The sequence below is a fragment of the Geotrypetes seraphini genome, chromosome 8 (genome assembly GCF_902459505.1).
Source record: "Geotrypetes seraphini chromosome 8, aGeoSer1.1, whole genome shotgun sequence".
In the NCBI taxonomy this organism is placed as follows: Eukaryota; Metazoa; Chordata; class Amphibia; order Gymnophiona; family Dermophiidae; genus Geotrypetes; species Geotrypetes seraphini.
In genome coordinates this window covers 102,089,865-102,115,365 of record NC_047091.1, presented here as the reverse complement: position 1 = coordinate 102,115,365, position 25,501 = coordinate 102,089,865, and the positions used below count along the sequence as shown (strand labels likewise).

At 40.8% G+C, this 25,501-nt stretch overlaps 1 protein-coding gene across 6 annotated transcripts in view; it reads right to left on the bottom strand.

Annotated features, from left to right (window-relative positions):
* Positions 1-3,776: 3,776 nt before the first annotated feature.
* SSBP4 (single stranded DNA binding protein 4) overlaps positions 3,777-25,501 on the bottom strand; it is a 589,526-nt gene continuing 567,801 nt past the window's right edge. For 4 of the 6 annotated variants that reach the window (XM_033955053.1, XM_033955054.1, XM_033955057.1 and 1 more), the window contains 2 exons: positions 12,820-12,921; positions 3,880-3,909 (listed from right to left, as the gene is read on the bottom strand). In XM_033955053.1, coding sequence (XP_033810944.1) covers positions 3,880-3,909; positions 12,820-12,921 — 132 coding nt within the window. Of the gene's footprint in view, positions 3,910-12,819; positions 12,922-25,501 lie in introns of all 6 variants that reach the window. The other 2 variants (XM_033955052.1, XM_033955056.1) reach the window with 2 other exon arrangements.

Genomic DNA, 25,501 nt, shown 5'->3' with positions numbered 1-25,501 from the left:
ATTGTATTCACTGGCACCACTCCAGACTTTAAAGACCTTCAGACCGCCACCAGGTAATATAACTTGAAGTGGCTTAAATCCTCATTGGTCCGCTGAAGTTTGTTGATATTTTTTATATATATATATATATAAATACTTTTAATTTTATGTCATTTCTTATTAGTACTACAGGTACTTAGCTTTTAGTATCTGTCCCGCCATTGGTGGCAATGGGAGACAGATACTAAGGTGCGCTAGTGTTTTTAGCGCACACACCGGATTAGCACGCGCTAGCCAAAAAACTACCACCTGCTCAAGAGGTGGTGGTAGCGGCTAGCGCGCACGGCATTTTAGCGCATGCTATTCTGCGCGTTAAGGCCCTAATGCACTTTTGTAAAAGGAGCCCTAAAGCTGTAGTACTAATAAGAAATGATATAAAAATTTAAAGCATTTATATATATATTAAAAATATCACAAAACTTCAACGGACCAATGAGGATTTAAGCCACTTCAAGTCATATTATCTGGTGACAGTCTGAAGGTCTTTAAAATCTGGAGTGGTGCCAGTGAATACAATAGGGAATGTGTTGAATGTGATTTGAAGGACATTAGAAAGTTTGTGGCCTGACTGACTAGTCATATGACATTCTATGACACGCCCTCTTACTACTTCTGTCCCAACTATTTCCTGTGAAAATATGGAAGTGCAGAAACTTTGAAGAACCCTCATATTTTCACATATCAGTTCAATGCGGGCAAACTGGGACATTGATTCCACACAGTACAGAGCCGTCTCCTCTTTTAACCACTTCTGATGGAATGGCCCATCCTAGTACCTCTGAAGTTATGTGAGTATCGGAAGGGTTTCAGAATTATTTGGGAGGTGAAGCAGACTTGGAGATTTGCTAGAGGCTTGAACAAGGCACACAGGATCTGAAGACCTGCAGAATGTACGACCCCAGGTGGCAGTGGAAAGGCTGAGGATACCAGACCCTGCTGTCAGAAGGCAATGGTGGGAAAAATTGCCACACGCTTCAGCCCGAATACAGCCTCTGAAAACTTGAGCCCAAGATGTGGCCACTAATGTTCCTGGAACGAAGCAGCAGCAGAGTCTGGACACTCAGAGGTACTTCCATGGCCTGAGCACAGAAAAAAGGCGAGTCACAGTGGTGTTTGGGGAAAGAGAGCAGGGGCAGGCCCATCCTGCTCCCTGCAGGGCTAATAAGCCTGCTTTCCTTTCTGATCATGCAATGCAAGATGGACTTCTGGTCGGGCCCAATGCTCATCCAACTTAGCTCCAGACAATGTGATGAGTCACTGCTTAGCTATGACATGATATCATTACAAATTGCTGGGTATTAGCCCCTTCTTTTGCTCAAATACTGGAGAAATATGGAAATTCTGCAGGTACAGTAATGCTGGGGAAACAGATGAGGCAAATGGACTCTATATCACTTCCAAAGGAGAAAATAAAAGACTGGCATAAACAGGTCATTGGGTCGCTGCCGATTTCATTCCATTCTAGGTAAACACCTGCACGTTCCATGTTGTTAGAGAAAGTACAGAGCTGCCAAGTGTCCTGGTTTCTGGAAAGGTAGTGATTTGGCCACCTAAGGCAATAAAATTGCTTCAGGTTATTGGGGTGAGGCTGAGTGCATTGCTGAATTTGCCTTGGTGCCACAGTAAATGTGTGGTTCTGATCTAGGAATGAAAAAGAACTCAAGCCCAGAGAAACAAGACAGCAAGATCAGGACTGGCCCAGCCTGTCCCTGATGACCTGGATTCATGTGAGAACCCTTAAATTCAATATTATGGCAGCTGCACCAGGCCTGGATTTACCCCAGTACATGTGGAGTGCTCATTTCCCTAATACAAGCAGGAATACTGTGCATGCTGTGCAGTAAAGCCAGGACCAGGTCTACCAGTCCTAGAGAGTCGGAGCCAGCTTGTTCAACCTGACAACCAAACTCAATTGATACCCAGTCCTGGTTTCCTGACTCCCTTCCTAATGCTCCATATAGTCCTCTGTATTCAATATGTGAACTCCAGAGTGCAAGGAGTTGGAAAGCCTGGTGAGTAACCCAATGGCATTGAAATTAGGTTGGCAAGGATACAGCACAGTATCTAGAGCTGGGGGTTACTGTGAGCATGCGCCCTGAAGAGTGATCTCCCTGAGCCACATAACCTAACTTGAGCACTTTAGAATGGAACATGTAAACGAGCATCCAGGCACCAAAGAGTTAAATGGAATATCTCACACCTTTATTTGTCCGCTTATTATTATTATTTTTTAGATAGTGGCAAATTGTCAAAAGTGAAAGGATCTTTCTTCAGCCTCCCTCCATAAAATATTTGTGGAGGGGGGTTGGGGGGGGCAGGGAGACACAGTCATATTGTTAATGAGAGAAATGCAAAGGTAGAGATCACACAGCACCCTAGAACAGTGTTTTCCAGTCCTATTCTGGGGACTTACTGGTCCTGTTGAGTTTTCAGGTCTACCACAACAAAAATGCATGAGACAAACTAGTTGGAGATCCAATGCATACAAATCTACCTCACACATAGTTACTATAGATATCCTGAAAACCAGCTCGTTAGCCATGCGCCCCCAGGACAGGGTTGGGGAACGTCATCCAGGCCTGGTTTTGTGTCATTTCTAATTCTGAGTTTCCTTAAGTAAAGCCAACCTGTACTGTTCCCTCTAAGCTGAGTGGAAGTCTTCTACCTACAGTCCTGTCAGTGGGTGATGCTGTTCCACTATCACATTTCCAATAGTGAGGAACAGGCAAGCTCTGCAGGGCTCCAGGGAACCTGCCTATCTCTAGTAATTGAAAACATAATATTGAAGCACTGCCCCCACTGGCCATAATGCAGTTGGAGGATTCCCGCTCAGCTTAGAGGAACCAGTGACTGTCTGATCTTGCACCTGACAGTGCCTGGGAGCTATTGGGTATCCTTTTAAAAAAAGTTCCACAGGAATGTTCCAGGATCCATGGCAGCATGCAGTGAGCAAAACAACAAGATGATATCTTTGAGAAATTCAAGACTGTTTTCCAGTAAGGGCTGGGCTGAGCTCTATTTCATCTTCAGGCCCAAAAACAAATGACTTCTGTAGTCCTCAACTTCCAAGAAGGTATGTTGACTTCTGTAGAACGTCTGGAGAGGAAAAGCATGCGTTGTTGAAGGAAGCATATACTGGCAGATGTGAGGGTAGAGGAAACCTGGCAGTCTGGCAGTAAAATTCTGCTCTGGATCGGTCTCATTTCTGAGCATACCGAAGAAGGCAAAGTCTGCACAAAAATGGCATTCGTCTTCTTGAAATTTCACTGTAGTTCCTGTCCAAGTATGAAATCAACAAGAACATTATAATTTGAGCTTCTTTGCCCTTCCCTTTTCCTCAATGGTGGAACATTTCATGAAATTGCCCAGGATACATTAATTGTGAGCCTTGATTGTGGCCTCCCCATACCCCATGCTTGCCGTACCTAATGAGGCTGAAGATCTGAACTCCTTCATTTGTCTCTGAATGCCTTTCATGCCACCAGAACCAGTATGGGGTGAGGAAGATGGAGGGGAGAGGTAAGGAAAAAATGGGGATGGAAGGGAGGGCAATGGTTGTGGATCCAGACTTCTACTGTAAAGGTCTCTTGTGGCACTGGCTCTTCCCATTGCTCTAGTGTTTATGGAATTCCAAAGGGTTGGCTTCTTGGAGAACAGCGCATCTGAAAACATTCCCCGCTTTAAATACACAGTTTACAATTTCTTAGTCAATTTTCAGTTTTTAATGATTTTTTTTTCCCTTCTCGGCCTCCTCTTCAACGCTCCTGCTCCCGTGTAAATGAACATCTCCATACGATGTCTGAGCAGCACTTGTTTCAATGTTGGTGGGGGAGGGGGGAATCACACACTCATGGTCATGCTGGGAGAATACTGCAGAGAGAGAGAGAGAGAGAGAGAGAGAGAGGTAAGGTCTGTGCTCTGAAGGAGATCATCATAGCTGTAGTACCCCACCCTGTACTTGGATGTCACTAAATCTAAATTGTTGTTAGTTTATACTGTTTATTATACCGATATTAATTCCTGGGAATTGTCTGGCTTCTTAATACGTGAACCACATAGAACTTGTATAGGTTTTTGTAGAATATAAGAATATTTTTTACTTCACATACCAAATGCTAACCTCTACTATCCCTTCCTCTCCCTTAGAGATCCTATGTACTTGTGCCAAGCTTTATTCAAGTCACTTATAGTCTTTATCTCCATCATCTTCACCAGAAGGCCTACGTATTTCCTCAGGTTACTCCTGTTTCATCTTCTTCCTATGCCCCTCATTTCAGAGCTTCCTTTCATTTGAAAGAGATTTGTCTCCTGTACATTTAGACCACAGAGGCATTTCAATGTCTGTCATATTTCTCTTGTCCTGCTTTTCATCTAAAATATACATATGCAATCTTTTGTCTGTTCTCATACACAGACCCTTTTAGAAGCTGCCTTCATGCCCAACTTCAACCTATTCATATGGAGTCTTATCAGATACTTGTACAGAGGCACTTTAGCCTCCCTTTTCTGCTCACATTTTGGTTGGATGGTCTGTGGGGATATGCAATGGAACTCTGGTTAAGTGCTGCTGAATATCTCCACTTAGGTGGCGAGAAGCGATATAAGCAGGCAGGAGAGGCTCCTGCCTGCTTAAATTACATGGAATATTGGGTCCTAGGTTCTCTATACAATGGACGCTTAGGTTTATCTTCTCCCCGTTTTGCATTTTTGGAATCTACTCATTAAGGTGAATTTCTTTGTGCTGCACCTCTTCTTTGGAACTCGATGCCCTTACCACCACATACAGAACTCTCTTTTCAGAAACTGAAGATGGCTTTAAAAATGACTCTTTTTTATAAAAACACCTATGATGGGATTTCACCTAGAGTGTGGAGGGTCCAGAGTACAGTCTCTAATTACCTGCCTCTCTCTTTTACTCTGTTATATGAACTGGCGTTCTCCTTTTCTGGAGATTATAATTTGCTTTTGTAAACTACTTTGTTTTGTATTCAAGGAAGGCAGTATAGAAAGTGAAATAAACCATAAGAACATACAACATAAGAATAACCTTACTGGGCCAGACTAGTGCTGCCCGATTCAGGAAAAAAATTTTGATTCGATTCAGCCTATTGAATCGATTTTTTGATTTGATTTGATTTCCCTGCCCAATTGGATGTTTTTTTAAACATCCTGGTAGGTTTATTTTATAGCCTCTTCACCCCCTTTACCCTCTCCTACCCACACTGGCGCTGTGGTGTAAACAAAATAAACAAACAAAAAAGATTTTTCCTCTCTTTGTTAAATCCTAGCTCACGTTCGCAGTCTAACACTAGCTCTGGCAGGGTACACATTTCAAATCTGACATATTGTAATCACAAATCAAAAAATAAAATTATTTTTTCTACTTTTTGTTGTCTGGTCATTATTCAAATCATGGTTATGGTTGTCTTCTGATAACTCACTTGCCAGGGTCTCCTGCCCATCAGTCGTTTCCTTCTTACTCCATGCTAACCATCCATCTTCCATCTCTGTCTTCCTCTTCCATTTCCCTTCCCTTCCCTGGAGGTCTGGCATCTTTCCTTTTTTTCATCTCCATCCCCGCAGCTCCACCATCTCTTCTTTTCTCAATTACCCTTTCATCCAACATCTCTCCCTCCTTCCCCACCACCCCAGGGTCTACCAGCTCTCCCTTTCCCTTCCCAACTACCCTCCTATTCAGTATCTCTATCTCCCCACCCCCCCCACCCCCGTCCACACCATCCCTTGTGTCCAACTTCTCTCCCTTTCTGTTCCTTCCTTCCCTAAATCCCATTATCCACCATCTCTCTCCCTCTCCTCTGTTTTTAGACCCATTATTTCTTCCCCCTACCATCCCCCTAGGCCAGTATATGCATGTTTCTTTGAACCTCCCCTTCCCTCCCCCTACACTAGGGCCCCCCTCCCCCAAAGGGCTACCCCCCCGAAGGGCTGCCCCCCGAAGGCCAGAACATTCCCTCCTTCTTTGCAGCATCCAACGGCTTCCCCCCTTGCCTCCCACTCTTACCTTCAGATAATACGGCAGCCTGCAGAGAGGATCGCTGGTGCCGTATTAACTGAAGGTAAGAGCGGGAGGATGAACCATTCTCCCCTCTCAAAACACTGCAATTCCAGAGAAAAATGAAACAAGCAAAAACAAACAAACCTTTCCACATTTCATTTTACTCCATCAAACAACCAGGGCAAATGCTATGGAAACCACTCTACGCGTGAACTAAGAGCGCCAACTGTCAGATGTTAGCAAACCAAAATAATACTGCAGTTATATTTTTGTGGAGGGATTGGTGGCTGCATGAGAATCTCCCCCTAACTTCGACTACTTCCTGTTTGCTCCCACGACACCTGAATGCACCAATCAGAGCATGAGTAAGTCGGAGGTGTGGCAAATTGAAGAATTCAAACTTTAAAGCCATGAAAGGGCAAGAGCCATAGTGGCTTTTAGTTAAAACGGTGGAGTATATTTTAGCCTGGTGGTTCTCATTGTCATAAGAGATAAGTACAGAGCAAAGTTGTGTGTGTGACTCGCAGAAGGTAAGGAGGTTGTGGTGCGCCATGACTCCCACCCCCCAAAAAATTTCTAAAGCACGGTGAAGGTAAGAAAGGGAGGCCAGGGGAGAAGCTGGAGAACGCTGCAAAGAGCGCCTATGCACTTCCCTACTGACCCTCCCCCCCTCGCCCCCTAAAGCATGAGCGGTAGCGGCAGTGGATGGCCAACAAGAGCAGGGCTGGATTAAAGGTTAGGCCCAGTAGGCACATGCCTAGAGCCCAAAATTGTTAGGGGGCCCGCTGAAGGAGGGCAAAGAGAGAGCCCTGTTTTTTTTCCAAACAGCAATTTTCCCCCCCCACCCGCAACTCAAGATCAGCAACGGGCCCTCCCTCTGGCACTCAAGAACGGCAATGGGCCCCCTCCCGACACTCAAGATCGGCAACAGGCATCCTTCTCCCCCCAGCATCAACAGCATTCAGATCGGCAACAAGGTGCTCAGCCCAAAGCTTCCCCTCTGACACAGCTTCCTGTTTCCGTCCAGACAGTTCGAGTCAGAGGGAAGCTTTGGACTGAGCATCGCGTTGCTGATTTGAAGTGCTGTTGATGCTGGCGGGGGCCTGTTGCCAATCTTGAGTGTCATCGCGGGGGGAGGGGTGCGTTGTCGATCTTGTTGCCAAAATCGGAAAGAAAGGTGAGAGGAAGGGAGAGAGATGGGCCTGTGGTGGATGGAGAGAAGGGGGCAGATGATGGAAGTGGGGAGAAGGGGAGAGAGAAGAGGGCAGATGATGGAAGTGGTGATAAGGGGGAGCGAGAAGAGGGCAGATGATGGAAGTGGGGGGAAAGAGAGAGAAGGGACACATGATGGAAGTTGGGGGAAGAGAGAGAAGGGGCAGATGATGGAAGTGTGGAGAAGGGGAGAGAGAAGAGGGCAGATGATGGAAGTGTGGAGAAGGGGAGAGAGAAGAGGGCAGATGATGGAAGTGGGAAGAAGGGAGAGCAAATGCTAAATGGAAGTGGAGAAAGAGAACACATACTGGATGGAAGGAGGGATAAAGAAAAAGGGCATATGCTGGACGGGGGAAGAAGATAGAGTTGGTGAGATAGTGGAGGGGTGAAGGAAAGGGGTGGCATGCTGTGGGTAGATACAGTGGAAAGAGGGAAACTGAGGACTGCATAATAAGAAATAATTTAATTTAGATGGAGGCAGAAAATAAAGAAGGAAGACCAGAGAAGGAAAGGGAAGAGAGAAAGGAGAGAGAACGGAGAAGGAGACAGAGATATCAAATCTGAGTGGAGGAAATGAGAAGAGAGAGGGGGAAGGGAAAGAGAGATGAAAGGAGAGAAATGCCAGACCTTGAGGGAACAGAGGGAAGATAATAGATGCCAGACCAAAGGGGGGGGGTCAAGAGGAGAGATGGCAAGGGGAGACAGACAGTTTCTGGAAGGGGCAGACAGTGGATGGAAGAAAGAGAATGATAAGAAGATGAGGAAAGCAGAAACCACATGACAAAGGTAGATAAAAATTATAGTTTTTTGCTTTAGGATAAAGTAGTATTGTAGCTGTGTTGATAAATGTTTAGAATCAGAAAATGGAAATACAGTGATCATTTTATTGGACTAATTTTAATACATTTTTGACTAACTTTCTTTTTTTTTATTTTAGAAACCAGTCGAACAGGTCAGGACAGGATACTTTAACAGTAGTATACTTTACTGACCTAAGGAAAGAGGGTTTGACCTCTGAAAGCTAATTAAAAAATGTATTATCTTATTTTCCATTTTTTGTTTCATTTTTAGTTGTTAATTTGTAAAGTGATTTGTTACTTCTCTTTTTTTCAAATTTACATCTGCTATCTTTATATTTTGTTCAGTATTGGGGGATATGCACCATTGTTTCTTCACCCCTAAACTGTTCCTTCGGTTTGTAATACAAGCCAGCATGCTGAATGCTCTGCACTGCTCCGATGGGCACAGAATTCCTATGATCATCAGAACAGCGCAGAACATTCAGCCCACCAGCCAGCACTAAAAACCTCTTCCGTGGTTCTGTAAAAAAAGGGGAGGGAGGTTAGTTTGTGATTACTTATTTCATACTGGGTGAGGGTGGTTCTATGTCCTATGTGTATGAAAGACATGGTTTTCTGTTAGCATTGACCAGCCTTGTTTGGCGAAATGCATCAGGCATAGTTCCTGGGAGCATCTTAAATAAACCTGATTTGAATCTCCTTATTGTCTGCCGATCTTCTTTTCTTCCACATTGGATCCTTTGGTGGACTGCTTGCCTTGTTGTTTTGTTACAAATTAACATACATAGAGTGGAACGAACCAGAGGAATTACAGATATGGGTTAAAGTTGGACGACAGAGTGAGGCAGTTAAGAGGCGTTGCAAACTTAGTTATTAATATAGACTTATGTTTCGGATAGTATTTCTGCTATACAATGCATTTGAACACTTTTATATACGTATGGAAAGGGTTCAGAGTTAAAGTCCTGGGCAAGTAGGTGGGAAGGGAAGGAAAGGGGGATTTGTTCAGAGATGTTTGGGGTTTGCATTAAACTAAAACTACACAGACACTGGAATGGTAATCTTTGTTGTTTGTTTTTAATTTTAAAATTAAAGAAAAAAGAAATACAAGTGGAAATAAAGAAGTGAATAAGAAAACAGGTAAATGAATGGGATTGGGGTGTGGGCTGGGCAGGGCTGGGCCAGGGGGGCCCAGTGTACTTGTGTGCCTAGAAGCCCTCGAAGAATTAATCCTGCCCTGAGCAAGAGGCAGCGCTGCCGCTCCTGCTTTAGGAGACCTGAAGGCATGGGGAGGAGGGTTGGTCACTGAATCGGGAGGCTGATAACCCCCCCCAAAAAAAAACCCCAAAACGAATCGATTCAAATCAATTCACCTGAAGTGAATTGGTGAATTGATTCAAATTGGAAATCTGGCAGCACTAGGCCAGACCAACGGTCCATATAACACAGTAGCCTGTTCTCACTGTGGCCAATCCAGGTCACTAGTACCTGGCCAAAACCCAAAAAATAGCAACATTCCATGCTACTGATCTAGGGCAAACAGTGGCTTCCCCCTTGTCTTTTTCAATAACAGACTATGGACTTTTCCTCCAGGAAATTGTCCAAACCTTTCTTACCACAGTATTCAAAAAAGAAGAAGAGGGTGCCTTCTTTTCTTTATCAAATAGTGTTTTAAATTAGGCACATTCTTGGCACTCAAAACTAGGCGTCTCTTTATAAAATTACCCTCCACAGGGGTAATCCTATATAAAATACCCACCAGCGCTTTGACCTGATGATGTACACTTTACCAATATGTGGGGGCTGGAGTTTGGGCACACTGTGGGAGGTATTCATAAGTACATGCACAGATTATAAAATGCAATAATTTATGCATGTGTCTGAGTAAGCAAGGCATGAACGTTTATAGCTGCTTGAGAACAGGACTAATTGTCCACATTTGCAAGGCAGGCATAATTTCTACTGCTTAGGCTAGTATTTTGTAAAGACATATGTTATGTGCAATCTTATATCACCCCAAATCCTTGCAAATCAGAGTTCTAGATGGATTAAATGGCTACATAGAATCATAGATGCTACATAAAATTAGAAATGCAATGTAAGATAAGGGGACTAGGGGACACTCGATGAAGTTACAGGGAAATACTTTTAAAACCAATAGGAGGAAATTTTTTTCACTCAGAGAATAGTTAAGCTCTGGAACGTGTTGCCAGAGGTTTTGGTAAGAGCGGATAGTGTAGCTGGTTTTAAGAAAGGTTTGGACAAGTTCCTGGAGGAAAAGTCCATAGTCTGTTATTGAGAAAGACATGGGAGAAACCACTGCTTGTCCTGGATCGGTAGCATGGAATATTGCTACTCCTTGAGTTTTGGCCAGATACTAGTGACCTGGATTGTCCACAGTGAGAATGGGCTACTAGGCTTGATGGACCATTGGTCTGACCCAGTAAGGCTTTTCTTATGTTCTTAAGACATCTAGAACAGCAAGTAACTACTAACATCGTCTTTCTTTAGAGTAAACATTTATTAGAGTCTCCTTAGGGTTACCATGATTGTTAAATCAAAAAAGAAGATGTTTGACCCTACCTTCGGCCATACCCCATCCCTGGCCATGCCCCACCCACCCCCGTCTCCCACTAGTCTCCCTCTAAACTGTTCCGTTTCATCCTCCCCCCCAAACACAGCCTCTCTCACCAGCCACCAACCATGTCACCCCGGAGTTAGGTCTGGCTCTCGTGCGTCTCCCTTGTACCTGCAATTTAAAAACTTTGGGCAGCCGACAGCATTAGCGATGTGATCCTTCTGCCCTGGAAGTCTTCACTTTGCAGCATCATGCCTACACGGGAACAGGAAGTGCTACAGAGTGAAGGCTTTCGAGGCAGGCCGATATCAGAAGGATCTTGTCGCTAAAGATGCCAGCTGTCCAAAGTTTTTGAGTTGTTGATTTATTTATTGGAATAGGAGTTAGACTACTTATATACCTTAGTTTTCCAGGTATCAACAAATATTTTATGTTCTTTATATAACCTTGTTTCCACTGTAGCAGGGACAAAGTAACTAAGGAGTCAGAAAAACAATTTGAAATATAAACAAGAGAGACTGACTCTATTATGTTAGCACAACCCAAGAGCAGGACCTGCTATGCAAAAATATGGCTCAGAAAAATGTAACTCTAAAGAGGGAGAAGCAACCCCCTCTTAAGACAAGAGTTTTATCTTTTAATCATTGCTTAATAAATGCAAAGGCAAGTCCCACTTAAGGGTGTGAGTTGTAAAGAACTGGATGAATATCTTAATGTGTATATTCAAAAAACTTCTGAATAATTTCAAATCTTGCATACGGGTTGACACTAGACACTTTTACAATCAAAAAGGTTGAAAAATAAAGGTACTTATCAGGGTCCCTGATAAGTACCTTTATTTTTCAACCTTTTTGATTGTAAAAGTGTCTAGTGTCAACCCGTATGCAAGATTTGAAATTATTCAGAAGTTTTTTGAATATACACATTAAGATATTCATCCAGTTCTTTACAACTCACACCCTTAAGTGGGACTTGCCTTTGCATTTATTAAGCAATGATTAAAAGATAAAACTCTTGTCTTAAGAGGGGGTTGCTTCTCCCTCTTTAGAGTTACATTTTTCTGAGCCATATTTTTGCATAACTTTATATAACCTTGGCATTTGAATACTAATAACATGACTAAGACGTAAAGGAAACATAAGTCTCCATTCTAACCAAAACCAGTCCGGTATATTATCAATGGGCTCTGGGAGGATCCAATACATACCTTGACGCAGAATATCAATATTGCATACATAACTGTCCAAAGTTTTTAAACTGCAGTGCCAGAGAAGGTACTAGGGACAGGGGAGACTCAAGTGAGCCAGACCTGACTCTGGGATGGGGGCTGAACTGGAGAAAGTGAGTCCAAAACCTGGACAAATTCCCTCCAGTCCAGGAAACTGTCTGGACACTCGGACAGTCCTTTAAAAAGAAGACATGTCTGGGTAAATCCAGTTGTCTGGTAACCCTAAGTCTCCTTATAGACACCTGTGTGCTTTATACAATAGAGCCTATATCAGAGACAAAGCCACAGGGGGCTAAGGATTGCTGCCCCCCCCCTCCAATATGTGTTCAGAGCCCCTGGCTACCCACCAGCAGAAATGTTCCTCCACTCATGATCACCATTGCTGCTTTGCCAGACCTTCCCCCATCACGCATGGCCACAGGGGCAGGGCACTCCTGTGCATGCTCAAATTCATGGAAACTGAGCATATGGTGGGAGGGAGAAAATCTGGCACAGAGATAGCAGCAGCCACAGGTGGGAGGAGCCTCTGGTGACAGGACTGGGGAATCTCACCAGCTCAGGTATGTAGAAATCATTATGAAACAAAGAGTCGTAGCAGGGACAGGCAAAATTTTGAAGCCCCCAAATTGTGCTCTGCCACCCCCCCCCCCCTAAATTTGAGGTCTGTGAATGCTCCTGGCCTAAACAGGTCCTAAAACTTGCCCTTTTAAACTAGGCACCCTGTTATAAAATTGTGCTCAATATGGGAAAAAGCCTTTTCGCTCATCTGTCCCACTGTGAATCTAAGGTCCAGGTAAAAAGAAGACAGAGATAGCTTTCATGTCAACATGGCTGGAATGATTTGGAAATACTGCATCTTTCATATAAGGCCTGCTTTTTTTTTTTTTTCTTTCTGTAGCAAGCAGGATGAAAGATACAGACTCAAATAAAAAGAAGACTCCCTTACGCTTTCGCTTTGGAAAGGGTTTAAGAAATTTCCACCCATCTCACTGTCATCTCGAGGGGTTCCTGGGGGATTATTCATCCCCGCCATGTTATTTGGAGAGTTCTATGCAGAAAAGGAGAAAAAAAAAAGAACTCTGGAAAATTCTGACATTACAGATACAAACAGCTATTAATACATATAATCAATAAATGATTCTGTTCCTGTTACTTTATTTATTTATTCTTATTTAAGAAGAGGCGAATTACCAGGTCCATGGATACACTGGGGATAAAACCTGGAATTTCTTGGCCTGGAACCATTTGGTCACTGAGAGTAAACTGCTTGCTATCAAACTCGGGGCAGAACCATAGTACACTGGTGAAAAGGAAACTACTTGGCCGGTGCAAAGCCCTACAGGATCCAAAATCCCAGCTTTACACAAACTGTCATGAAGCAGGATTTCTCAGCATCATTCCAATCCTTGTCTGTTTGTTTAGTGAAGGTTCAGGATAAATTCTCAGTAATTAAAAGTTTGTTGTTCTGATAAGTTAAACTTGTAACATCCTGTTAAAGCCCCAGGGGAAGGCTGGTGCACAGGATTTTGCTTTTTCACATTCAACAGGACTGTGGACATTAATTCCCACCCTTGCGTCAACTAAAAAAAAATGAACTTGGAAACGGCTGTTTCCAAAGTTTTCTAAATGCACATTGATACCCTTCTAGTTACTTGATTGTGTTATGCCCTAAGTCATGGGTAGGCAACTACGGTCCTTGAGGATCCCAACCCAGTTGAGCTTTCCAGATTTCCACAATGAATATGCATGAGATTGATTTACATTTACTGCGTCCATTGAGGCGCATGGTTGCCCACCCTTGCCCTAGGGACACATTTTGATGTTGTTTGCAACATCACAGCCAGTTCAATCCAATCAGTCCAAATAGAGCTGTTTCCGCTGCTGCACAGGAATGGTTCACAATTCTGGACCCACCTTTTAACAGGGAAATTTTCAATCGGTCTGGGTTGCAGTTTGGTTTGGTTTATTCATTTAAATCCCACCCTTACCCAGCGCGGGTTATAAAATTGACAATAAATTCCATAGTAACAAGCAAAAATACATACAAAATCGACAATAAATACACACACAATATAAAACACTAATAACAACACAGAGCAAAAATACAAACAATAAAATACTTAGGTGACCAATACTGTCATCATCTCTTCCTTATTAACAATACAGTCTCACATCCTGTATTTCATCTGGCAAAATAGGATATCATTTAAGCAATCTTTTAAAATTCAGTATGTTCTCTCCAAGGGGAGATGTTTATCAGCATGGATGTACATTGGTGATTTTTGGGGGTTATTTAGTTCTGATCAGGATAAATTGTATAGAGATATCAATTAGTTGTGTTTCACTTAATGTGAAGGGTATACAAAATCCCATTAAAAGACGCAAACTTCTCTCTTATTTAACCCATCAAAAACCTGACATTGTGTTGTTACAAGAAACTCATCTGAATGCTACTGAGGCATCTAGATTGGTTAGTAATTGGTCTATTGCACCATTATTTTCTTCTGCTGATGGTAAGAAAAATGGTGTCTCTATCCTAAGAAAACATTCAGATATTAAATTGATATAATCTATTAATGACTTGAAGGGAAGGTGGATTGTGGCAAAGCTTCAGATTAAGAGCGAGGTTCTAAACCTTATCAATGTATATGCACCTAATAATTATGATCTGACATTTTTTGATCCAGTTGCTGATATATTAGCATCCATTAATGGTGGTGATCTTAACCTAGTAATGCAACCTTCTATTGATAGAAAATCTAATGCAAGATATTGCAAAAATAACTCCTGGTTGAAACTGCATGATATCATACAACAGTTTAACTTGGTGGACCCCTGAAGGCTTATGCATCCGGATGAGAAGAAATACACCTTTTTTTCTGCTCCTCACAATTCATACGTAAAATAGACACGATCCTGAATGAGGAGAATCTACGGGATCCCAGTCAACATGGATTTACCAAGGGTAGGTCCTGCCAATCCAATCTCATCAGCTTCTTTGACTGGGTAACATGAAAGCTGGACTTGGGAGAATCCCTAGACGTAGCTTTCGATAGCGTCCCTCACCGTAGGCTATTGAGCAAGATGAAATCGATGGGGTTGGGAGAAACGCTAACTGCATGGGTCAAGGATTGGCTAGGTGGTAGACTTCAGAGGGTGGTGGTTAACGGTACCCTCTCTAAAACGTCAGAAGTGACAAGTGGAGTACCGCAGGGCTCAGTCTTGGGCCCGCTCCTTTTCAACTTATTCATAGGGGACCTGACACAGGGGCTTCAAGGTAAAATAACACTATTCACTGACGCCGCCAAACTATGTAACATAGTGAGCGGCTCCGATTTACACGATAGTATGACGCATGACCTGTTTTTGTTGGAACGTTGGTCATCTACCTGGCAGCTGGGCTTCAACGCCAAGAAATGCAAGGTCATGCACCTCGGCAGTAGGAATCCGTGCAGAACTTACACCTTAAATGGTGAGACCTTAGCTAGGACTGTAACAGAACGAGATTTGGGAGTGATCATCAGTGCAGATATGAAAGCTGCCAATCAAGTGGAGAAGGCTTCATCTAAGGCAAGACAAATGTTAGGTTGTATCCGCAGAAGTTTCGTCAGCCGGAAGCCTGAGGTCATCATGCCGTTATACAGAACCATGGTGAGACCACATCTGGAATACTGTGTGCAATTCTGGAGGCCACATTAACGTAAAGATGTGTTAAGAGCAGAGTTGGTTCAGCGGATGGCCACCAGGATGGTCTCGGGGCTCAAGGATCTCTCATACGAAGAGAGGCTGAACAAATTGCGGCTCTACTCTCTCGAGGAACGTAGGGAGAGGGGAGACATGATTGAGACATTTAAATACATCACCGGACGTATCGAGGTGGAAGAAGATATTTTCCTTCTCCAAGGACCCTCAGCCACAAGAGGGCATCCGCTTAAACTCAGGGGCGGGAAATTTCATGGTGACACCAGAAAGTATTTCTTCACCGAAAGAGTGGTTGATCATTGGAACAAGCTTCTGATACAGATAATCGAGGCCAACAGCGTGCCAGATTTTAAGGGTAAATGGGATGCCCATGTGGGATCCCTAAGAGGGTGGAGTTAAGGATGAGTTATTAGGAGTGGGATCTCCAAGAGAGCAGACTAGGGGGGTGGGTCTGTGGAGTGGGCAGACTTGATGGGCTATGGCCCTTATCTGCCGTCATTTTTCTATGTTTCTAACATACTGACATATATCCTATAGCAATTTCTGACCATGCTATGATATCTTTAAAACTGAATTCCTCGATATCACGGATAGGTGCATAATCTTGGCGCTTTAATGCATCATTGTTATCTGATTCGAACTTTATCGAACATATCAATATGGCTATAAAAGATTATTTTGAATTCAATAAAGTGGAAATGTCTGGTTGGATTAATGTTTAGGAGGCTTTTAAAGTCTATATCAGAGGAATGATAATATCTTATGCCGCAAAAGTAAAAAAACAACAAAATAAAGCTTTGAGATCAGAGGACAAAAACCTTTCAGTAATTCCATCGCTTAGTATAATAAATATAAGATACGATCTTTGCTGTTACCACACCCAGCATATGGAACTCTTTACTAGCACTTATTAAGGAAGAAAAATCGTTAGGTAAATTTAAAGACTGTTAAAATGCTGGTTGCATAAGGATGCCTTTGAGACATAATTGCCGGATTCTCTTTTTGACCCCATTCATTGCAGAAACTTTCATGTCCTTTGTCCAAAGCCTTGAGAAATTTTTAAAAATAAAAATCTTTTTAATTTTCTTTTTATTACACTTTTAAAATTCTTACCCCCCATTGTACTTACCTTTCTTGTTTACTTTACTATGCTTATTGTAGTTCTCCCTACTTCCCCTATGTATAAGTTTGTAATGTTTGTGTGTTTGTTGTAGTTAGTAACAGACCCCGTTTTTAATTGTAAATCGCTTTGAATTTATGATATTGCGATACATCAAAATTTTAATAAAACTTGAAACTTTGCAAGAATTAGAAGCGAAGATTGCCAAATATGAACGTCAACATCAAGCTGATACTGGAGATATGGTTGAATTAGAGGCATTGAAAAAACACGTATTTCAATATAATACAATATTGAGTAATAGAGCTGGGTTGGCCACTTTCATGAACTCTGCTACATATTACTCTCATCAGAATAAAGTTGGCAGTTTATTGGCTAATTATCTGAAGGGTAAGAAAGAAAAATCCTATATCTCGGCAGTTAAAGATTCAAATAACTCACTAATGACTAGTGATGAGGACATTCTGAATTGTTTATCACAAGGAATTATATATTTTTTCTGTCATAACTGACAATTATGACTTCCTTAAGGATATTGACCATTATTCAATAACGGAGCAGGATAATGATTCTTTTTGTAAAGATATTAAAGAAACAGATGTGTTTTTTTTTTTTTTTTTTTATTTATTTATAAAATTTACACATTTATTGTCAAGCATATCATCTTGTACAGAAAGTGAGATCAAGAAAACATAATAATATTATTTACTCTCAAACCTGAAAGCAATTCAAAATAATAAAGAAAGTATACATCCTAACTTAATCACACACTAGTCCTCAAATTAAGATCCAAGATTAACGATAAGAGTAGAAATTAAATTAAAGTAAAACGTTTTAACAAGAAAAATCACTTAAGCTACTACTGAGAAGTGAGCTAATTATTATTATCACAATGGTACAGATGGTTCTACAAACTCAAGACGTTTCGCAGAAAGGAAAGTAGTCAAGTGAGCTGGATCTACAAATACATATTTCAAGGAACGGTATCTTATGACACATTTACAAGGATACCTAAGAAAAAATAAACCCCCTATTTGAGTCACTCCTGGTTTTAACATTAAGAATTCCCTTCTTCTCTTCTGAGTCTCTCTCGAGACATCAGGAAATATCTGGATATGAAACCCCAAAAAGTCCTTGGCCCTATTTTTAAAGAAAAGTTTAAGAATCCAATCCTTGTCTGGGGCCAAAGCCACAGTCAATAAGAGAGTGGCTGGAATAGCCAATTCTCTATCTGATTGCTCTAACAAAGTGGAAACGTCCAAGGATTCTTTCTGTGGTATTCCTTCATCTTCTTTCTTTTGAGGATCCTGATTTCTTATAGGTAAATAATAAACCTTTGTAAGAGGTGGTAAAGCATTTTCAGGTATTTTAAGAATTTCCAGAAAGTATCGCTTTATCATATCTCGTGGAGAAATTGATAATACTTTAGGAAAATTAATTAATCGTAAATTATTAATCCGAATATTGTTATCTAAAGCTTCCAATTTTCTCTGCATAATCATATTGTCCTTAACAAATAAATCTTGGTTACTCTTAATTGTTTTTAAGTTCTTCTTTTCTTCTTGGATATCTAATTTCAGTGATACAGTCTCTTCCTTTAAAGTTTTTATCTCTTCTTTCTGGATTTGTATTTCTTTGTCCAAATTTTTTACCTGTAAGTTAAGGGCATTTCCGAAATTGGACACTAAGTCCCAGAGAGAGTTTAGAGTGACTTCAGAAGGTCTAACAGGAGAAACAAAAATTGGTTGTGTCATTAATAAGTGTTCACTCGGCTGTTTTACCTCTCCGGAGCCTTGATCCCCTTTAGCTGAAGTTGTTCCTACCGCCGGTTTTTCTAAAAGGAGTAACTCACTTTCAGCTTTCTTCAATTGCAAGCCCTCCGACATGCTGGCCTCTCGAGAGGAAAACACTTCCTCCTCCGGCGTGCTCTCCTCTCGCGGTGAGCTTGCTCCCAGCGGCAACGGCTGCAGGGGCGGTGACCTTACGTCGGGGCTCAGAGAAACTTCTAGCCCAAGGGAGTTCGCCACGGCACTACTCTCTGCCGGCGCTCCCAGCGGGCGATTCCCCGACGATACCTGCTCACTCAACAGACGCCTAAAAATGGCATCCACTGCAGGCAGAGGGGTCTCCGAGCGTCGGGAGGCACCACCGACGCTTCTTCCCCTTCTCTTAGGCATGTTCCAAAGGTAAGAGAGACACTCGTACGCGTCTACTCAGCAGCAGCAAGCGGCAGCCATCTTGGATCAATGAAACAGATGTGTTTAATGCGCTAAATATTATGGCCAAAAATAAAACACCTGGTCCTGATGGTTTGACGGTGGAATTTTATTTGGAATTTAAGTCACTTTTATTACCAAAACTTACATCTGTGTTTCAACATTTCATAAGATCTCAGAAGGCACATTCACAGAAGCAACGATTATTGTCTTATCTAAGGGAGACAAAGATCCAACACTGGTTCAGAACTACAGGCCTCTTTCCATGATAAATGTTGATGCAAAAATTTACACAAAAATATTAGCCTCAAGATTGCAAAAAATATTACCAAAAATTATCTCTATCGATCAAAATGGTTTTTTAAATGGGAGAACCTCTATGGACAATTCAAGGCTCTTTCTTGAAGTAATACAATCTGCTGAAAATACGGATGAAGATTATATTGCATTGGCTCTGGATGCTGAAAAGGCTTTCGACAGAAAAGAGTGGCCTTTTCTTTTTCAAGTTCTATAGTGGTTTGGATTTTCACAATTGGCTATAAATATGATCAAAGTTTTGTACTCTAGACCTAGAACAAGGATATTTATCAATAATAAATCATCTGTATCTTTCTATCCAACTAGAGGAACGAGGCAAGGATGCCCTTTATCGCCTTTGCTTTATAATTTTGCCTTAGAACCTTTGTTGATGAAACTCAAAACAATATAAACATTCATGGAATGTCGTTTGGTAATAAGATTGTCAAATATTCCGCATATGCCGATGATGTCTTCATTTATTCTACACCCAGCTCTATACCTGCTATTCTTAAAACAATCCAATCATATTCTATTGTTGCTGGATACAAACTTAACATGTTTAAATCTGAATTAATGCCATTAAATTGTCCTGGAATAGAGGTTGAAATTTCTCAGTATAAGTTTAAATGTGTCAAAAATAAACTAAAGTATTTAGGTGTATATTTCTGCCCTACTGTTGACGAAACAATTCAGATGAATGAGGAATTTGTGCTTCAAAAAGCTAAAGAACTAACTAAGCAGTGGTCACCATTAAGGTTATCATGGTGGGGGAGATTGGATACTATAAAAACAATGATTGTTCCCAAAATTAATTACATCTTGAGCATGTTGCCGATATATTTCAATACAAATTTCTATTGTAAAGTGGAAACTAGACTTACAGCTTTTTTATGGAACAATAAGGCTCCATGCAATGCTCTTAAGAAATTCAAAGCTAAGAAAGAGGATGAAGGAGTTAATTTTCCTAGTTTTGGGGAATACCACACTGCATACATTGTCAAACTAGTGTCTAGATGCTTTGTGGATGTCAACTTCACAGCTGATCAACCTAGTTGGAGTCAGGCTATTGCCTATAAATGGAAAAATTGTCCTATCAAGTTTTTACTACTGTTTAACAACAAAGTGCTCAGATGCAAGGATAGATTAATATGTAGTGCCTCAATTGCAGTTAAAGCAATAGACTCTGTACTTCCTGTGGCTTGGTCTACTACAACACAGCAACCAAACCGCTCCACTCTTTAGCTAAGGGCAATGCCTTGAACGGAAGAAAAAGCCTCAGGTCTTTTGTAGGTCAAGCAAATGTGCTTAAACCTTCTCCACCCACATCATTGGCTCAAAAAACTTCCGTACAGACTTTGCACATATGTCTATTTGGAACAATGTCAGGTTTAAAACTGAAGATAAAATAATCAATTGGAAAGTGTGGCAAAAGGCTAATATTTGGACTATTCAGCAATTAAGATTTGATAACGAATGGATGACTTTTTCCGAAATACAAGATAAATATCAAGTACCATATAATCAATTTTTTAAATCAACACTACTCCAACACTGTATGAGGTCCTTTGTCAAAACTTCACAGCTTACTAGCTTACTAGATTATATAAATAAAATATCTTTTAAGAAAGGTGCTGCATCAACTTGGTATAAAGTTTTGCGTAACAACAAATTCCACAGACCTATGGGGACCGAGTCTATGTGGGCCCATGAACTAAAAATGGTAATATCTGATAAACAAAGGGAGCAAGTATGGTTGTCTGTACATAAAGCTTTGAAATCTTCAGCTACTACTCAATCTATATATTTCATTTTACGTAAAGCAGTATGGACACCCTACAAATTAAGCAAAATAAGATCCAATAAATCAAATAAGTGTTGGTCTTATAATAAGAAGACAAGAACTTTGGTACATTCACTTTGCCAATGTGATTTATTACAACTCTATTAGCAAAAATTTTGGGATACTATATGTTCATTGATTAAGGTTAAAGAGCCGTTGACCATAAATATCATTGTGTTGGGTCGACTTTGCATGAATACTTCAATCACAGATGAACAGACCAAACTTTTACAAATTTTGCTTAACTTAGCAATTAAAATAATTCTTGCTCACTGGAAAGACTTTTCAAGAGTTGAATACATGGAATGGTGGAATTTAGTAAGTCTAACTGCTAAGTACGAGAGAGTGTTTGTGGATAGAGAGGGATGTTTAAAAAGTTTGGAATCCCCTCACAAAATATAGTGACATATCACATTTAAAATGAATATCTATTTTTTTTTATTTTTTTTTTTTGGGGGGGTAATGTACATCCATACTGTTAGTTTTCTTATGTTTAGGTATGTTTAGTCTTCGTGTAAACATTATTTGTATACTGATTATTGTAATTAATCTGTTTTGCCAATCATTTTTGTGAACTGTTTGAGTCATGACTTGTTTAAATTTGAAATTATTAATAAAATATGTTGAACAACAAAAAAAAATTCAGTATGCTCTGTTGCCAACGAATGTACTCAAGGAGACTGTTCCATTCCCTAGGCCCTATACAATGGAATATACTATCCCTAGACATTGTTAACCTCAGCTCTTTTACAGATGGAATTTGCAGCTCTAATTGTTCTGCAGATCGAAGTGGATGAACCGGTGGTACAGACTGTGCAAAGCCAAACTTTTCAAAGGGATGTAAAAGTAAAGCAGTACCCCTTGGGATCACACCCCCTGCACCGTGCAACTGCTAATCTAGTCTGGATTCACCCTGTTCGATATTCAGCGCTATTTAGCTGGCCAGGAATGACTCCTGTACAGCCAATTAGCATAAAACTGGCTATCTGCCAATATTTAGTGGGAGATTTGTGGTTTTTTAGATATGTGATCGGAAGAAATGTCAAAATTGCATTGTGAGGCTTAAGGCTGAAGGGTCAGATATGAAGAAACTGATACGACTGAACTGCTTAACAATTATTTCTGTTCTGCGTTCACAGATGAAAGATTGGGGGCAGGACTGCAGAAAAATGAATGCAGTGAATGGATGTTTGGAAGACCGGGAGAGATTTTCAGAAGACTGTGTTTGTGATGAGCTAACTAAATTAAAAATAGACAAAGCGATGGGGCCTGATGGGATACATCCAAGGGTACTCAAGGAGCTCAGACAGGTTCTGGCAGCTCCATTGTCTCATTTTTTTCAATGCTTCTTTAGAGTCTGGAGAGGTTCTGGAGGACTGCAGAAGGGCGGATGTTGTTCCTCTGCGCAAGAAGAAAGACGTATGAAGAAAGACTAAAGAAGTTGCGGCTGCACTCACTTGAGGAACGAAGAGAGAGGGGAGACATGATTGAAACGTTTAAGTACATCACGGGTCGCATTGAGTCGGAAGATGATATCTTCTGTCTTAAGGGACCCTCGACCACCAGAGGGCATCCGCTGAAAATCAGGGGAGGGAAGTTTCATGGTGACCCCAGAAAGTACTTCTTCACCGAAAGAGTGGTGGATCAGTGGAACAGACTCCCACTGCAGGTGGTTGAGGCCAGCAGTGTGACGGATTTTAAGAGTAAATGGGATGCTCACGTGGGATCTTTAAGGGAGTAAATTCGGTAGCGAATACTTGGAATGAGCAGACTTGGTGGGCTATAGCCCTTTTCTGCCACTATGTTTCTATGTTTCTAAGAGGAATCACCCAGTCAGTCTGACCTAATTGATTTCTTAGACTGGGTGACCAAACAGTTGGATATGGGGAGAGGCGCAAGATAAGGTGTACTCAGACTTTAGCAAAGCCTTTGACTTGGTGCCGCATAGGCGGTTGATAAATAAACTGAGTGCCTTCTGTATGGGCCTTAAAGTTATGGACTAGATGAAAAGCTGGTTAAGTGGAAGGAGACAAAGGGTAGTGGGAAATGGAGTTTGCGCAGAGGAAAAGGATATTGTTAGTGGAGTCCTGCAGGGATCTATCCTTGGGCTGGCTCTTTTCAACATCTTTGTGAGTGATATTATGGAGGGACTGTCTAGCAAAGTTTGTCTTTTTGCGGATTATACCAAGCTCTGTAATAGGGTAGACACCCTGAAGGGTGTGGATAATATAAGGTGGGATCTAGTGAAGCTTGAATAGTCCGGCAACTTGCAACTAAGATTTAAAACTAAAAAATGCAGAATCATGCACTTGGGCTACAAAAATCCAGGAATGACAGTATTGGAGGCAAAGTATTTCTATGTATAAAGAAGAGTGGGCTGTGGGGGTCATTGTGTTTGATGATCTCAGGGTGGCAAAACAGGTAGAAAAAGTGACTGTCAGAGCCAGGAAGATGCTTGGGTGCATAAGGAGAGGAATGGCCAGTAGGAAAAGGGAGGTGATAGTGCCATTATGTAAGCCTCTGGTGAGGTCCCATTTGTAATACTGTGTGCAATACTGAAGACTCCACCTTCAAAAAGATATAAATAGGGTGGAGTCAGTCCAGAAGGCTGCTACAAAATTGGTTAGTGATCTTTGGCATAAATCATATGGGGACAGACTTAGAGACCTTAATATGTATACTCTGGAAGAAAGACGGGAGAGAGGGATATAATAGAGACGTTTAAATATCTCCATGGCATTAATGTACAAGAGGTGAGTCTTTTTCAAATGAAGAACTCTGGAATGAGAAGGCAAAGGATGAAATTAAGAGGTGGCAGGCTCAGGAGTAATCTAAGGAAATACTTCTTTATAGAAAGGGTGGCAGATGCATGGAATAGTCTCCTAGTAGATGTGGTGGAGACAAAAATTGTGTTTGGAATTCAAGAAAGTGTGGTGTTATTTGTTTTTTTGCTATATCTTAGATTTTATTACTTATTATTACATGTTTTATATGATAATGGAATATAAGGGAAGGAGGGTTGGGATAGGGGAGGGGATAAGAATTTATGAAATGTGTCAATGATTGTTTGTAAGTGATGTATTTATTGTTTAGGTGAATGAATATATTTTAACACTTAATGTAATCTTGAAAATGAATAAAGAATATTAAAAAAAAAGATTTTATTACTTATCAGTATTTATCCTAATGGAAAGAAGCTTTAATACCTTTTATTGTTCATTTGGTAAATTTATCGCTTAGAACAGGAAGAGTACCAACACAATTGAAAAAGGCAGTGATCACTCCTATTCCAAATGTTGAAAAAATTGAAAAAGGAGTAGTACGTATAGATCTGTTTCAAACTTATCATTGTTAACACAAATATTGGAGAAAATGGAAATAAATCAGTTGACTGATTATGAAGATAAGAATCAGTTATTACATCCCAAGACAATCCAGATACAGACATCATCATAGTACAGAATCGTTATTGGTAAACATTGCAGATAGTATTTTAGTAAAAGCTGACCAAGGATATGTTATATTATGCATGCAATTAGACTTTATGGCAGCTTTTGATACTATTTCACATTGGAAGTTTCTTAATTTACTTAAAGAGATGGGACTGGGGGTCCACTGTTTTGGTATGGTTTGAGTCTTATCGGAAAGATAGGAATCAAATGGTTAAATGGAATGAAGATATATGAAGTGAAAGGAAGTTAATAAGAGGGGTTCCACAGGGTTCATCTTTATCGCTTCTTTTATTTAATTTGTATTTGGTTCCTCAAGACACGTTCTCGGTTGGAACATTGAGTTTTATCTAGTTATGGACGATATCCAGCTGTTGTTTCTTGTAAAAGACAATCAAGAAGTGATGAGAAATTGGAAAGACTATATGATTGATTTTGTGGCTATGAATTGGTTTTGAATTTGAAAAAAATCAGTAGTCATATGGGTATCATGAAAAAAATAAATCATTATGGTTGGTGCCTAGGATCAATGGATGGGATTTGCAATTGGTAGAAAAAATTGAGACCTTGGGAATCTATTGTGATTGTGCTTTAGATTTTAAATTCCAAATAGGTATGTTGGTCAAAGGCTACTTTTTTCAGTTGTGCTTGATCAAACAATTGGGAATTTTTTTGACTAAAGTGTGGGGAGTGTGTGTGCAGTGGTTAAAGCTACAGCCTCAACACCCTGAGGTTGTGGGTTCAAACCCACGCTGCTCCTTGTGACCCTGGGCAAGTCACTTAATCCCCCCATTGCCCCAGGTACACTAGATAGATTGTGAGCCCACCGGGACAGACAGGGAAAAATGTTTGAGTACCTGAATAAATTCATGTAAATCGTTCTGAGCTCCCCTGGGAGAATGGTATAGAAAATCGAATAAATTAAATTAAATTAAAAGTAAAAATTAAATTAAAATTAAATTAAAATTAATTAAAGAAAATCTGGTGAAGATAGTGCATAC